Source organism: Microchirus variegatus (genome assembly GCF_963457635.1).
Source record: "Microchirus variegatus genome assembly, chromosome: 5".
NCBI lineage: Eukaryota > Metazoa > Chordata > Actinopteri > Pleuronectiformes > Soleidae > Microchirus > Microchirus variegatus.
In genome coordinates this window covers 27,877,608-27,894,614 of record NC_139806.1, presented here as the reverse complement: position 1 = coordinate 27,894,614, position 17,007 = coordinate 27,877,608, and the positions used below count along the sequence as shown (strand labels likewise).

General features: G+C 41.3%; 1 protein-coding gene across 1 annotated transcript in view; it reads right to left on the bottom strand.

Moving 5' to 3' along the window:
- Positions 1–4,216: 4,216 nt before the first annotated feature.
- Positions 4,217–17,007, bottom strand: part of vps37d (VPS37D subunit of ESCRT-I) — a 31,238-nt gene continuing 18,447 nt past the window's right edge. The window contains exons 3-4 of the mRNA XM_083888881.1: positions 13,829–13,911; positions 4,217–6,457 (exon numbers count right to left, since the gene is read on the bottom strand). Of these exons, the coding sequence (XP_083745007.1) occupies positions 5,918–6,457; positions 13,829–13,911 (623 nt within the window). The 3' untranslated portion in view covers positions 4,217–5,917. The remainder of the gene's footprint in view (positions 6,458–13,828; positions 13,912–17,007) is intronic.

Below are 17,007 nucleotides of genomic sequence, written 5' to 3'. Positions count from 1 at the left end.
CAGCAGCTGTGTTTGCGTTCAGTGCTTCGTCCGCAACAAAATCCCAGATGTGAGAAACTGCGCTGAGGAGATTATCTGATGCTTTTGAAATTGTTGCACATCCTCGCGGACAACACGGTGGTTGAAATGATGTCTCTGTTGAATACTAAACACGCGGCAGTTGTCGCTCATCGTCTCGGTAAACGTTCAGAAAGCGTCTCAGTTGAGCAGCTGGTCGACTGCCAGCTAAAATGCTCGTCACATTATGGTTTACCAGCACATCAACCACATGCAGAGAAGCGGAGTCTGGCCTAATGCACTTCATATAAATATTTAAGCTTCACTGTGTGGAGAACACTGAGCCACAGGAGGTGCCCTGGATGTATATAATTCACATTTAACACACTATATACAGTGTTTTATTATGAAATCAAACACACATGGAGCCCGTGAATGGTTGTGGTTTCCTCTCCCAGCTTTCATAAACCGGTGACCTTCCAGTCACACCCATCTGCTGCCATTAGGAGAAGCGCTTTTATTCTTATTCCCCAGATGTCAGTTATGTGAGTTACGACGTGATATTCAGCCTCTAACTCCACTTTTACGGTATCCCTTATGTGACAAAAAAGAAATAATAGGCAGGTTTTCAAGTGATGTGTTTGATTTATTCCTCGTCGTCTTATTTGAATGTGATGTGTTTTCGGCTTTCTCACGTGAGAAATTTCAAGAATCATGTCTTGTAACGGAGCGTCTGAGGTCTGGACCTTTCACAGAAAAACACTAATGTTTAACTCTTTGTTTGAGGATTTTTTAAATGTAGTCATGCAACAAAAGTTTAAAATAGCTGCTTATTTTGAAAATCTGTCCAAACCAATTAACCTTGTGTCCACTTCTTTCCTGTTATAATTAGGACCAATTTGGGCGACTGCAGGTCATTCTTTAGGAAATTATTCATTAAGTTATCTGGAAAACATCGAGGAAATGAGGCTCAAGTTAAACAAAATCAGCTGATGTACAGTACGACATTGTTGGGGGTTTAGAGATGTCGTAAATTACATCATACAATCCCATCATGCAACACTTGGAGCCAAAACAACACCATGTTGGCAGGAAGTGTAAAATAGCTGATTGATTCATGTGAAAACAGTCTTATTTTGAAAATCTTTCCACTTCCCCATTAACTTTCCTGAGCAAAACACAGGCCACTTCTTTGGTATTATAATCTGGACCAATTTACAAATTTAGAGATGTGGTAAGTGACATCATACAATCCGATCATGCATCATGCTTGGAGCCAAAACAACGGCATGTTGGCAGGAAGTGTAAAATAGCCTCTGTCCCATTCTCCATGAACTTTCTGGGGAAAACTTAAACCCTGTGGCCACTTCCGAGATCCCAACGATGGGAAACGCTGATTATCAGGTGTATAGCTTTTTAAAAACTGTATTTTAGTTTGAGATGTTTATTTGCTTCTGTTTTGCTTGGAGGAATTTCCGACTCCAGTGAATTTATGACCCACTTTACAGTAAAACACAAGCCAAATAAAGGTGGATTTATCTGCCATGTTTTTGCCTCATTTCAGACACACTGTTGATGATGATGATGATGATGATGATGATCAGCTGCTCTGTCAATGTAAAGGATTATTTATGTGTGTCGGCCTGCTCTGAAACTCTTAGAGCGTGTTTTGACGCCAATGATGTTTTTCTACATACACACACACAGATTTGCATTTGTCTCTTTGGTTGTGATGCAGACAGAACACATTCTCCCCAAAGACTGAAGAGACGTTGTGCCGTTTTGCTCTTTATCATGAATTAATAATAGCCACTGGAAGCGATTGTAACCACCCAATGTGCTTTATTGTGGCGTTCTGACATGCTTTCTTTTTCCACATGGAAATCCAACCAATTTAATCCCATATTTTTTTTAGTTTTTTTCCATCGATAATCCACAAATAATCTACATGCAGTTTAGCTAACCATCTTTTTTTTTTATTATTCCAAAAGTTGGTTAAAAGGGACAGATACGGATTATATGCCCCAAAAAGAAAGACAGAAGAACACAATGCATTATTTAAACGTCAGTTATTCCCCAAACTTGGAGAGAAATTAGGTTATGTCTGCCCCACACGGGAGGATGATTGGCCAGATTTCAGGCTGATTTGAACAGATTATTTGGCCAAATTATCCTTTAGCGACAGGGATTAACAGACGCGATATTACCAATAACCAATGAGAGCGAGTTGACCGGAAAACAGTGTTGCATACTTTTGTTGAAAATTTGTATAAACCAAGTTGATTGGATTCATCTTCTCAGCCATGACTTCATCTAATCTGTGCTTTTTCAGGATTAAAACATTCACCTTAAAATCTGATTTTTTTAAAATCCCCTCAAGGTGACATTTTTCCTTCCTTTGACTCTAGAATTTGAAAGACTCGGACAGACACGTTGGTCACTCTCATGTACTTTAGCGCAGAGCTGATGTTGCTTGGCACAGACGGATATTATTAGCTCACATTCACTCTCTGCAGCGGTGATTGACTTTGACGTCATTCGTAATCACCTGATACAAACGCCCGCCTGAAGCCACAGCTTCTTCATCTCTCTGTGATGTTTGGCTGCACTTTATTTGAATTTCTATCTGAAATCACCTATTATTATTATTATTATTATTACTGCTGCGGTTGTGTGTGTGTGTACGAAGGCTGCTGTGCATCTCCAACAGAAAAGAGCGGCACAATAGAAACACAGAGACTGAACCAACAAAAGCACAGTTGCAGAAAACAAGCACTTTACATTTCAAAGATTTTTTTAAAAACACACAAAGTGTCCAATGTTACATAAATCATCCAGCCTGAATAAGAATAAGAATAATAATTAGCATTTTGCTTGACAGCACTGTTTAAAAACAAGCAAACAAGGACACGTCCTTTGTTTTCTTGCTAATTTCCTGGAAAAAGCTCATAATTTCCCCCAAAAAAATACATTGTCTTTTGCTGTAAATTTAAACTTCCAAGAAATATATAAAATTGTAAGAGGTTGTAGTTTTCTTTAATTAGTAATTATCATTTTTCCAATTTGCACAACAAATTGTTAAATTTGTTAAATTAGCAGGAAAATAGCAGGAAAATGTGGCGCCATTAAAACAAAGCAGGAAGTTACAGTATCACAACAATTTATCACAAAATTCAGTCAAATCTTAATGCAACGATGGAATGTTCAAGGTGATTTTCTTTGACAATTTCACCGTTACGGTCGTCTCGCTGACATGCACCTGTAAAAAGGTGTGTATGAGGGGGGATTAGGGATTATTTCAACATGAGATCCATGGGTACGAAATCCCAGGGTCAAGACTGTGCTACAGGTTAAGACACAGCAACACATTTTTGTTTTTTTCTCCAAAGACCCTGAGTGGATACACAACTGCATGTTTGGTTGGAGGCTGTGCCCAGTTACATCAACGTTTACCATTCTGTCTCTGCACTGTAAATAACCGTTAGCTTAGCATTAGGAGTCGAAAGTTTGACAGCCACTGTCTGTGCTGTGATATGAAACTACAGCTAGCAGCTGTTAGCTTAGCAGAAAGAGTAGAAAGTGTGACCCAATTCTAATCTCTAAAAAGTGCATCCAGCAGCTGTTTGTGAAAAGACCAGAGACAAATAGAAACAGCTAGCATGGCCAATTTTCATCAAAGGTGTAATATTTTGTGTTTGTTTTATAAATATGAAACTATTGCTAGCAGCTGTTTGCTTAGCTAACATGACTCAGTTTTATCAAACCTTTGCATCCTGTACTGTAAATAAAAAACTACAGTAAGCAGGTGTTAGCTAAACTACCCATTAAGAATAGAAAGTGTGGCCTAATTCTAGCCAGTAGCTGTTAGCTTAGCTTAAGTATTAAGAACTTGAGACAAATAGAAACAGCCAGCATAGCCCAATTTCATCAAATGATTACTGTCCTGAGTCTGTTTTATAAACATGCAACTACAGCTAGCAGCTCTTAGCTAAGCTTCAACATGTAGTGTCTGTACATAGGAACAGCTAACATGGCTCTCACCATGTAGAAAAAAAACCCATTAAAGCTTTAAAAAAACGAATGAATTCTTCACACTTAAGCCGTTTCCAGTCTGTGTCTGTCGTATATGATAATTACATTTTAATTCATATTAAACTCAATGTATTCAAGGTTTGGACTTTTGGTTGGACAAAAAGCACATCATGACATCATGTTGGAGATATTAACCTTTAAAGATGCTAGTGTTACCATAGCACGTTGCTAGGCTAGCGGTTTCCCCCCGATACCATTGTTTAAACAAAGCTAACGGTCTCCAGGTTTTAAGTTCATTATTTATAAATGCACAGACATGAGCTCAACCACTCTGTTCAGGTTTGTCACACAGGTCCAGCACGAATCCTAATGATTAATTATGATCCAGACTGATCCAGATTACAGTTTTTTTGTGACACATCTTCATCAAAAACACCTAATGTCTCGTTTTTTCTTCATTTATACTTAAAATGAGGTGTGATCTTGAAAAAAAAAACAATGTTAAAACATCATTTGTACCAACAAAAAATGAAATCTGATGGAGATTTTGAGCAAAATGGAACCCAAATGGAAAAAATAAGCACAAGTCAAATCCAAACTCCTTTTTCTTTACAGTAGAAAGACTTTATTAAGTTACTTAATGCAACTGGGCACTGGCCTCCAAAAGGCATTTTCATGTACTTGAAATAAGCATGCACTTATATGAGTTATTAATGAGCAAAATGTATGTTCAGAACCTTTATCACTACAATCCAAGGCCTTTTCCCTTTAAATGCTGAAGGATGGATGATGGATGGATGGTGAGGACACAGTAAAAGGGTAAGAACGTCCTTGCGGTCGACTGCAGGGGCTTTTGCAGAGCGCTGGTATTCTCACAGAGATTAAATCCTCCCCTCCATCTGCACCTCAGTTGTGGGGAGAATTAAATTCCTTGGAAAAAAAAGGAGCGACGCGGCTCTTCATTTAGCACGGTAAACGAGAATCTTTGAAGTCAGCCGTTTAAAATAGGATTTACATGAATAAATAAAATGGCTCACTGGTGTGTGTGAGCTGCAACACGGATCGCGAAAAATGTACGGGAAGGCAGAAGGCTTTGGGTAATTGTCTGTGACGATAACACACACTCACACACACAGGACACTGGGAATACACTTGACATGTTACTATAGTTCTTGTTAATAAATACCTCCTGCTCTGCTTTACAGCACGTCTTTGTTTGAACTTTGTGATGATTTGAAATCAGCCTTCTCGATCTTGGAGCGCCGTTTCCTGAAGGAAAAACAGTCGCTTTACATTAAACACCACTTGAATGATGTTATCACTTTGTTGCTGAAGACGCCCAGCCTCCGCTGTATGAATTAACAATAAGGATTTCAGTTATTTATGTGTGCTTCACAACCTTGTGCATCACATCCCTCACTGTTAAGTATAATAAAAAAAATCTTAAAAACACTGAGGATGAGGCTCGATGGCGTTTCGTTGAATTTCCTTTTTGAATCCTTTGTCTGGCGTGTGGTAAATAAATGATAAACTGCTCGTTAAAAGTTCCATCCCGCGGCACATTTCCATTCCTCTTTCCTGATGAGCAAACAAGGCGACGTAAAAGGTTTGATGCGAGATTTGTTTGAGTTGTAATTAAATAAAAGCGTGTGTGTGTTGTTTTTTGTGTCGAGTCCTCGCTCTCGCTGTCGCTCCCTCCGCCTCTGCTCGGATGGTTTTGGAGAACAAAAAACCAGCACAGTTCTCTGCCTCTGGATCAGTCTTAGCTATCACGATTTCGTGACAGCCTCTGTTTGGTTAATCCTTATCTTGGAAGACCTCTCAAACTTGGCTTTTCATCCTCCTCCTGCATATCCTCCTCTTCCTCTCCTACATCCCCTCTAGTTGCTTACCGGAATGGCGGCTCAGGCTGTTGAGGGTTCGGCCTGTAAAGCTGTTGCAGTCTTACCGGCCGTCCATTCGCCGGCCAGCCCCCTGATAGTTGTCCGATGACCCTGAGGCCGACTGGTTGACCGTGTCCTGGGAGTGCGCTGCTGGGGCTGAGAATGTGGGTCTGTCCCAGGTGGGGTTCAGGTGGCGGAGTACTGTTTTGATGAGTTGGTGCCGAGGCAGGGGGGGAAACTGGGTAGTGAGGGAGGAGGATGGCCGGCGTGAGGCCGTATCGTACCTGGAACACTCTCAAAGGTCCCTGTGCTACAAAGCCGTTGGGCCGCTGAGGCTCCTTGGGCTGCTCCGAGTCCTTCTTCACCTCGGGAACCTTGCCCTCTTCGCTGGTCTTGGCTTTGCTCTGCTGCCGCTTGGCTTGAGCGATCTCCTGCATCTTCTCCGCCTGCGCCCGGCGGACGTGATACGTCTTCCTGGAGCTTTGGAAGGAGTCCAAGAACTCGTCCAGGCTTACGTTCCCCTCCATGAACTTCTCCAGCAGCTCCTGTGAGGCGGCGGAGACAAAATAAACCGGGATCAGCAAAGAAGGATGAGGCACAAAGGGAGGTCCGACTGCGGGGGAGCCGTTCAAACAAACTCCTCCAAGTATAAAGAGGATTTAATAAGCTCTGGGATATTTACCCACGGACTCTGGCACCATATTTTACTGTAAGAACATTTTACACGGCTAACAATGGTCCATGCGCAGCAACTGTTACATTTGGCAGAGCTTGAAAAAGCCGTGTGATCTTCTCTCTCTCTCGTATTTTGTTCCCAGGATGTGAGGAGCCCAGTTCAAGCCTCATCTGGCTGAGCGGAACATCAAGAGCAGACGTTTTATTTGTCGAGAAAGAAAACCTCGAGAAAAACCACAGTGACTGCTTAAAAGTCAAGAGTGATTCGGTTTTACACTGCGCTGGGAATAAAGCGCAGAGATACATTCAAATGTGGCTCCTTGTTTATTGTGACGACGTCGGTCACAGAGTTTTCCTGTCCGTTGATTGTTTGAGCTCTAAATGTGGTTAACCCAGCTGCTCCGTGTGACCTGGTTTAAATGTCCACACGCTGCTGTACATTAACCACTGACTAAAACTGCATTTGCAATCTGCTCCTGCCCTCGTATGAGTACATTTTGAAAAAACAGAGTTCTAAACAAGCTACAGAAGATTTACTTTAAAACAGAGTTATGTGTGTCAATAAAATAGAGAAAAAGCTGGCACAGGCTTTCCTGTCGATCGACTCATCGATTATTTCACTTTTCGACGTGTTGTGCTCGTCCACAATAATCTGATTTCTCCCACTGACCTGGTTTATTTCATTTCATGTGCAGAAGCTGGATGATCTGCACTGTAGTTAAATGTACTCAATCATATATAATGAATTTAATTGATTAAAAAAATAATAATCTAATTTTCCTTAAATTAAGTGTTTTACATATATAACTACATAGAGGCAATAGATACTCATTCAAATACTTGGAACAAAAGGACTTATCAATAAATTAAAGAGTTTCTCTTGGTTTTTAAGACAACTTTTGTGTCACTAGCGCTGCCTGTTTGACCAATTTTTGTGTTTATGAGTTCTGAACCAAATTAATTTTCAACAAATAAACAGACTATCCCATGATTTAAAGAGTAAAGTTGCTTTATTCTCAATATTTCTTGCTGTCGCCCGTTAATTACTACTGAAGATGAAAAACACTCCAAAAAGAAAGAAAGACGACGACGTTATTCACCCAAAGAGCTATTAGGAAATTATTCAGCGAGTAAAAAAATATTTATTGCTCTTGTTTCTTGGCAGCAGAAAGCAGAAAATAAACCTAACGTTGCAGATTTACAGTATTTTGGTTCGATTGTTTCATGTAATCCACTGACACTTGAAAAGTCTGGGTGTTTTTAAAGCCTAAATTGGAGTTTGTTGAAGGGTAAACTCGTTCACTGCCCTCTCATTAATTGTCACTTGCCCCTGGTCAACGCGACACTGCCACGTGATCAGAGGACTTTCTGCTTTATTACCCTCCGCCTCCCACTGTGTCTTCACCCACTGTGACGCGAGCGCTTCTCCATCTGGCGCGGACGCCATTAAGCAACCTCAGGTTGCTGTGGATTTATTGGCCTGACTGCCAATCGACAGCAGCTGTTACTGGGCAGAGCTTGTTAATGTTCATGTGAACACGAACGGACCGACTCCGACGTGTCGCGTTCTTACTCCACGAGACGGCGAAACTAAACACACACATGGATCTCCACAACGATGCTGCGTCTCTGTGCGTCATGCACTTTATTAGACAATAAACCATGACTGGGGTTTCACCACGAAAAACATTCTTCAGTGTTTGGACACAAGTCTCACGTCTCGTAAAACGTCTTGAGTTAAAGATACAGAATGAAGAATTTGGCAATGGTTACTGGTGAAGTCTCACGTTGCAACTGGAAATCACTCACAATTCCCTTCCAAGTGGAACTACGTAGCCTTCAGTTAGCATCAAAACCCAAAAGAGGTGAAGTTTGTCCAGTGTGGGCTTCTGTATTAGCATGGAGGTCCAAACGGTGGCCACCACGCCCTGATATTTCACTTTGACATCATATATAGAAAATGAGGCTGCAAAGACTCATGAATTAGTCGATCATTAATCGATTTCTAAATGAATCGTTGACTATTTTGATCATCAATTAATCCGTTTGAGTGTTTTTAAATAATTAAAATGAACTCTATACGAATAAATGCAAATAGTCTTCTTTGCTTCACATGTCAAATAAATCCGTTATCAGTTATGAAAATAAAACTTAGGGTCAGTCGCACTTATATGTGCCATACTTTATCGTCTATTTTCCTCTAAATGGGGACATAATTTAGATTGCGAGGTCGAAGATCATTTTCCCATAGATTTCCATACAAACTGAGTTGATTTTTAACCATTTGAGTCGCCCCCTGGTGGCTATTCAATATATACATTTAGCTTTCAGTGGAGCCCAGAATGTTCATGATTGTTTAATTCTACCAATAAAACCTGTTTAAAATCAACATGAATTGGTTTATACAACTGTCACTCAGGAGCAAACGTTCATTTTTAATGACCTGAAATGTATTGCAATATTTATTATTTATTTTTCATAACAATAAAAACGTGGTCTTTAATTTAAGCTTCTTTCATGTGAACATTTGTGGTTCCTTTGCTCTCAATATTCACTAAACAAAACAAGACATTTTGAGGTTTTGGGAAACACACACTGACATTTATCACCATTTCCTCTCATTTTATGAAGCAAACAACAAGAAATATAATGAAAAGATTATTGAAACAATGCACACTAATCATATGAGTTGTGTTCCTTCTGGTGTGGTCTCACTGTTACTGTCTGTTACTGTGGTTAATCAGCGTCTGTATCTGCCTGTGACTGAACAGGAACGCTAACTGCTTTAAGCAAATATGTTTAAAATTAAAATCTAATACATTTCTTCAGCAAGATAAACAAACATAAGAGCGTGCACCATCTGTGTCTGATTCACTGATTAAATTGCTATTAAACTCTGGTAAAACTTTCCCCCGAGGTTGCGTTTATTTAGATTAGTGCAGGGAGCCTTCGTTAGCTTCACCCTTATTAAAATCTTTCTTTAATTCTACCTTCTCCGCAGTCTCTAGTGTTTACTCCATTCACTGAAACTCATCATACAGAGAGACAGAGAGATGATCTGGTTATGGCAGGATTTATGCGAGAAATGCCTTAATTATTAGCTTCTAAATGCAGTGAAACAGCTGAAATCTTTGAAGCTTCCGAGCTTTGATGAAAAACGAGGTTATGAATTGTAAGTTCCTGTAAAGCAAATAATGAGATTCTCTTCTTTGCAGATCATATATGTTAGAAAACAGTCACTGAGAACAAATTAGGACTGGAGTAATGAGTGAAAACAGTTTCTCGCTCCTCTGCAAACACTGTAATGATATAAAAACACAAGCAAGCTTTATCAGCAGTTTACCTTTCACTCATGAGTAACTACACATGCTCTGACACTCTTTTTGTTTTGCTAGCCAGCCGGGACATCACTACACAAAGAGAAGCTCTGTCATGTTATTTAAAACCCCTTAAAGATGAGGAAAAGCAGTAGAGAAGAAGAACAGACTCCTGCTGTGAGGCTGCAGTACCACTGAGACACAAAGAGGGAGACAGAGAGCAGGACTGAAGCTAAACCAGCTCTGTTGGTGTACAGTGTATATAGTCGTTAAACTATGAAATTTCATACTTCGGCTTTGAAGATAATATTCTGCAAAAAACACTGAAGAACAGTGACGTTAGAGGACGTTGGTCCTCATTTAAGCGAAAGGACCCCAATGTGTGAGTGAGAGTGCATTAGGAGGAGAGGACAAGTCCTCAAGAGAGTTTTTACACTTTACAGGTATTTTTAAGTTGAAACCTGAACCACTGCAATGAGTTGTGTGTTATGTGTGTTTTAATGACCCTTTCAGGACCAGTAGTCCTCAATGAGACCAAAACCTGGTCCTACTGAGGTACTGGTTGAGTTTAAGGCTAAGATTTGAATTGTGGTGAGGTTAAGGTTCTGGATACGGTTGTTTAAATGAATGGAACTCTTAAAATGGACAGAAATACGAGAATGTGTGTGTGTGAGAACCCCGTTCAGCTCTTTTTCCACTCAAATTAAATAAAACGAGCTCTTTTGGAGGCTGCAGGGGGGGTTTGAGCAACAGAAACCATGTTGTGAGTGATTTGTACACGCTTAGAGGAAAACAACAAGCTCCAGTTTTGTTTCCTGTCATCGCTCGTTTCTCTGTGTTGGCGTTGGAGGAAACCTGGGAGTTCTGTTTGACTTCAGGCGACAGGTGAAGAAGACGCTGGAGTTTCCTTCTGACGCAAAAAAACAAAAAAAAATATGGACTCGAAGAACGAGACAATGGGGGAAAGGTTTTCTACTCGAGCGACAGAGACTGTGTTCAATCTGAAATGAGATCAGATCACAGAAACTCACGAAAAAATTTAAATATGTCACGATATAATTGAGTCTGCTTGTTTTGGGGTCGCTTAGAATCTCAGTATGTGATATATTTTTGCAGATATCGCTCAATAATTCTGTGTTCTTCTTCCAGTGTAATGTAAATTATGTAATCTGGGCAAGAAGTAAACCTCTGCTCCTTCTCTGGATCAGGCCTTATCCAGTGATTCATTGGTTTGGCCAATTTGAGCGTTGGTTGTAAACATGAAAAGACGGGCTCTCAAAATACAAAAAAAACAACAGTTTTGCTGTGGATGCATTGCAGCGAATATAAACCAGGTTTTAGTATAAAACCACTTGGGGCATGAGACTCAACAAACAGCTGTTTTCTTGGCCCACTGCAGCTTTAACGGCAGATATAAACTACACCACACACACACACACACCTCAGTGAAATATTTACTAACGCGCCTGTGTTGAAGGTGTTTTCTATAGCATTCATTCAAGCTGCTGCTCGTTGTTTGGCTTGTGCTGGGTTTTCCTTAATCAATCAGCAGACAGCTGCTCCAAAGACGGAGGGGGGAGGCTATTGATTGGAGCTGTGAGATGTAGAGAAGGGGGAGCAGATCAATTCCAGCCAGAGGAGGAGGACGAAGAGGAAGAGGAAGAGGAAGAGGAGGAAGAGCAGCAGCAGCAGCAGAGTGGTTTCATCTGTGAGTAAAGCTAAACTCCCTCACTGCTCAGATTAAGGCCAAAGGAACATGACAGACCTCTGGTAGCAGAGGAACAAAAAATCTGTTTTCACTCCAACGTGGAGCAGCGTCCTCGAGCTCGAGCTGGAGTTTGTGATTAATGATTAATAAGACGATATGCACTGTTATTGATCCCCCAGTGGGAAAATTTAAGCAACAATGGCAGCAGCAGAGTGTAATAAAAATAAAGCCAAATATAGAATAGATCTTATTACATGTTTAAGATCCTCACTTTATGTTTTGTATGAGCTTCTGTTCTCTAAATTTGAACATTTATGTGTGTCTTTATGCTCCTGTACTTCTGTACAACACCTTGAGTGACCTGTGTGTGCAATAATCTGCTCTTCAAATTAATACGCCTTTGCCTACTCTTTAATTGATGAATTAGTTTGTCCTTAAAATGTCAAAGAAATGGTGAAAAGGGGTTGTTTAGTGTTCAAAGTGGCAACATCCTTGAACAATATTCAGTTTCATTGTCACTAAGAAGCAAAGAAAACACATCACATTCACATTTAAGAGGCTGCACAAAGTGACAATGTTCGATCCTAAAAGGTCTAAATTAATCTGCAACTATTTAGATCAGTGGTTCTCAACCTTTTTGAGTCGCGACCCACTTGGACACGCACAGCCACTGGAGAGAACAGCTGTTGTCACCATGTAGGCTAACGTTACAGGTGACTGGTCACACACTCATCCTACAAAGCAGCCTTTGAGCACCACGGACAGCGGCCGAAGCTCCATAGTTACATTACCGACCCGCCCTCACCTATTTCATTCACAAAAACGGGCCGTGACTCGTCCTCCGCAACGTGCGCACCATCATCTGAGAGCGCAGGGAGCCTGGACAGCAGGATCACCTTTTCGTGCACAGCTTCTGTAACCCCGTTGGTCTTTAACTTTAGGTGTTTGTGACATTTCAACTTTTTTTTCTCGAGTTGAGCACAAGTCGATTGTTGATCGTTTTGTACAAACACACTGGGAAGAAAACAGCCCATGTTTCATTTTAAACATCTATGTTGCTGAGAGCTTAAACATGAAAAAGAACGTCTTAACATTCTGTCATAACAACAACTTAAGACTGTCAATCTGCTTCTTTGGCCCCTTTCCTTGTCAAAGCAGAGATATTTAGTTAACAATAACTCCTAACTATAAATGTCTTCTTTTTTTTTCTTCACAAAGCCAAATAGCTGCAAACAATATTTAATGTGTTGGCTGGGCCTGTATTTGTTTTTCATGTGTGTCGGCGCAGAAAAAGTCTTTTTACAGAGATACGTGGATGCAAATGTACATCGGTTGCAGCTTTTGACAGTGCTGCGTACTCTGTTGCTCCTGACAACCAGAACTCTTCCAGTGTGCATGCCGGGGAAAGCAGTCTGTAATGTGCGGTCAGGTGGTGAAAAGCTGGCGCATCCAGTGTACTTTTTCGGCCCAACCGCTCGTCGTCATTCTAACGTCCTTTCGGACGCTACATTAATTTTAATAAAAAAAAAAAAAAAATCTAAATGATATTATTCCAAAATAATTTGGCGACCCCAAAAAATCATCTCGCGACCCCAAGGTTGAGAATAGCTGATTTAGATAATTGTTTAAATGTTTGGTTTTCTGCTATTTTCAGCTTCTTAAATGTAAATATAGTATTTCCTGGTTTCCTTTGCTCCATATAACAAAGACATCATGGTTTGTGGCCAAAACAAGACATTTGAGAAAAATCACTACAATTTCTGACATTTTAATGGTTTAAACTACTGATGAATTTGTCCAGATTATGAAAATAATCATTAGAAAATGTTCTTCTTCTGCTTCTACATATTCTTCAAACTAACAATTTTTATTTCTGCTGTGGCTTCTCTGAGTTTCCTCCTTCACTAAATCAAAAAGTAGACTTCATAGAAGGAACCAACTGTTCAAACAATCTGACCCGGTATTTACTGCGACAGGGGGGGGACACACACACACACACATGCAGAACTAATCTGCTTCAACCTCATGAAGAATCTGAAGCTGCTCTTGAATGTGAACAGGGAAAAGATGCGACTGCTGTTTTTTCCTTTATGTTTGTAGATGCTTCAAACATCTGAGGGCAGCAGTGACAGAGCACATGTGAAGACTAATTCTCTCAGATGTTCCTCATGTCTTCTGGGATCAGGTTGCACAGAGGTGGGTGGGCTGCGACTTACCTCTGAATGCTCCTCGGCGCGTGCCACCTCCTCCTGCAGGAGGTTCTGTGCCGTCTGCAGACTGTGCTTCTGGACGCGAGCCTCTGCAAACGACAGAAAGAAAAATAAAAGGGGGGTGGACGATGAGGACGTATGACCTCACTGTAAAAAAAAAAACAACACCCAGAAAACCGCAGCAGAGAAAATTATTTTCCAAATCACAAAGAAGAGCTTTAACCATCTTGCCATCAGCGTATGTGCTGACTTGAAGATGATGGTGGTGGTGGTCGGTTTCTGGAAAACGGGGGCTGTAAATACTCGACTTTGAGCTATTTTGGGAAACTGGTCTTAGTTGTGTTTGACCACGAGACTGAAAACTCGCTTTAAAGTCTCTTCTCATATTTCTGTCCCAGATTCTCAGCCTTCAGCACATTAATACAAAAACAAAGGAATAATAATTAAGAATAAATGCTTTTCCTCGAGCTTCCTTTGACCTTGTGCCTCGCCGAGAACGCCCAGGAGCGCGCTATTCATGAGCACACACACACACACACACACATACATACAGCTGCCACAGTTGAATTATTTATATCTGCTGAAATGAAATAAAAAGCAGGGAGCCTTAAACAAAAAGATTAAGGCAGCAGCTCGTAAAAAAAAACCCACACAAGACACTGCATGTCATAAAACCTGCCAGAGAACATTTAAACCAACGTGACAACATGACTGAGAAAACATGACTGTGACACATGAGTTCAACACTTATTCAAACTGATTTTTGTACATATATATTGGTCATTTCTATCACTGAAGAGAGAGTAACTGACAAAACAGAGCTAAGCTAGTGTTTTCTCACTGAAACCCCGATAACAAGACATAAAATACCTTGGAACACAACAATTACAATAAACAACAAGAGGTGCAACATGGCCTTCGATGACGCTAACATCACAATATTTGGTTTGATTTGTCATAGTTTTAGTGGTTGAAACCACAGGATGCACACGTTGAACACTTCCTGTGTCCACTATGTGGGACTGTGGCACGATATCTGTGTCACAATATTAACAACTTTGGGCTAGAACTCTGGTACAAAGTGACGTTTGGGGCAGTTTGGACAATTTATACTTAAGTTACGACAACTTAACACAAACACAACTTTTAAGTAGTATCTCTAGGGTCTGAAGGTGATTTTGTCCAAATATGAGATTCTATCTGTTCAACCTGGTAGGAGGAGGACGTCAAAGACTGACGCTGTGTATCCAAGAGAAAGAGTTGAGGAGAATCCGCAAAGGTTTCGTCAGGCTTTTAGCTAGGATTTGTCCCCCCTTGCCCCCCTTTTACGCCGTGGTCTCATTCTTTCTTTAGAATACATTTTAGCGCTGTAATTAAGGGAATAACAGATGCATCAGATGAGCTGATCGCTTTAGTTAACTGCTCAAAGGGCGAGAGGGAGAGAAGAGAGTCCTGTCGCGGGGAGTTCATAATCCGCGCTGCACTGCAGCCAAGTTTCGCTTTTATGAAAAGAGACTCCAGCATTTAATATGTGCTGTTCCACCGTGTACTCACATCTTGTGGTATACGCGCGGGTATAGACAGGCGCGAGCTGGCCATAGTTTTTGTGACCGAGTCATCACAACATCGTTTCGCTGGTTACCAGGGGAAAAATAGGGCGTCTTTAGGGCGTCCTGCCTAAAAGTAGGGTGTCTGATTATTTTCAGTATGCCCTGCTGGCTAAAAGCCTGGGTTTCATATCTTATCAGCTTTTATTGTAGGAGCCCTAAAATACTATTTCAGAAAACGATAAGGTCATAGCCCCACCTGTCTAGCGCTTAATCCCGCTACACATCACTTAACAAAAAGCTTTTTCAGCATAATCCATGTCTTCCTCTGTTTTTGGTGTGTTTGAAGACATTTCTTCATGTTTAAGTGCAAAAAAGAAAAATATTGTATAGTTCGGTTTGGATAACAGCTAAAACTGCCATTGCCAGTAGGTGGCGCATTACTGTACGTATCAGCCAATACTGGCTCAAACGGACATCTCAAGTTCCAGGCAGCAAGAACAATGTCCACTGAGGTGACTAACAAAACGGAGAACACGCAATTTCCTGTTGAAAAATAACATAAACACTTGCTTACATACAGGAAATGCAGCTAAAGCTATGTGCTAAAAAGGCCTAATGTGAACTAGCAGGAACGCAGCACTTCCTGTGCCTGTTCTGTCTAAATATGCATTCAGCACAGAGCACAAGCGCAGCATCTGTTCACCTCCTGGGGAACGGCGGTCGCTCATCATTACCAACAAATCTGACCCAGCTGACTGGAAAGTGCGTCTTGTCCCTGTGAAGAGACGCTGTGACAGCCACGCTAAAACCCCACCCCCACCCCACCCCTCCTATCCCTGCAAGTCTGAGTGGGTTCAGTGGAAAGTGAGGGGCAAAGAAAGGTCGCAGTGACGACTCCAATAAACTGTGAACCCTCCAGGGAAATCTCTACCCCCCCCGTTTGAAAGATTCAGAGGAAATGGACAGTGTGTGCAGGCGGCTGCACCTCAAGATATTCACTCTAAATGTTCCCTGCTTGTCAGTGAAGCACGATGATGTGGTGTGGCCATCAAATAAGTCAGCTGGAGCTCAGACTGACTGGAAAAAAAGGAAATAATGGCTGCACCAAATGTCTGGTTTAAGGCTGAAAAGGACACTAGGTTCAGACACCTCAACATTAATAATCCATGTGTCTTGCGTGGTGGACAATCGATGTAGTAAAAAAACGCAAGCATGCACTAAGGAGTGGTCTTCTCCGTGACCCCGCTCTGCAGCTGTTGGGAGATGGGGGAGTAATGTGAGGTGACAGCCGAGCAAACAGAGAAGCCACGTTTGCCCTACATTTGAGGAGGTGGAGATGGCAGAAGAACCTTTAGGGGTCGAACGAGGAGCATGGTGTTGCTGTTGGTGTAACGCAACTGTGTCTGCGAGCAGATATGAGACAATGAGGAGTCGGGGCGGTCGTGTCGCCGTGACTGTGCTGATGCTGCGCTTGTACGCCAAACGTGAATCTTTGTGTCACGAGCATTTTTCTGTTCTTGTTGTGTGCATTTGCATGTATCACATTGTCCAGGTTACAGGTCGTCTCTGCAAATGCAACGTCTAGTGCCGTAGAGCTCGTCATGTCTGATGCTACAAACAGGACATAGGAGTCGC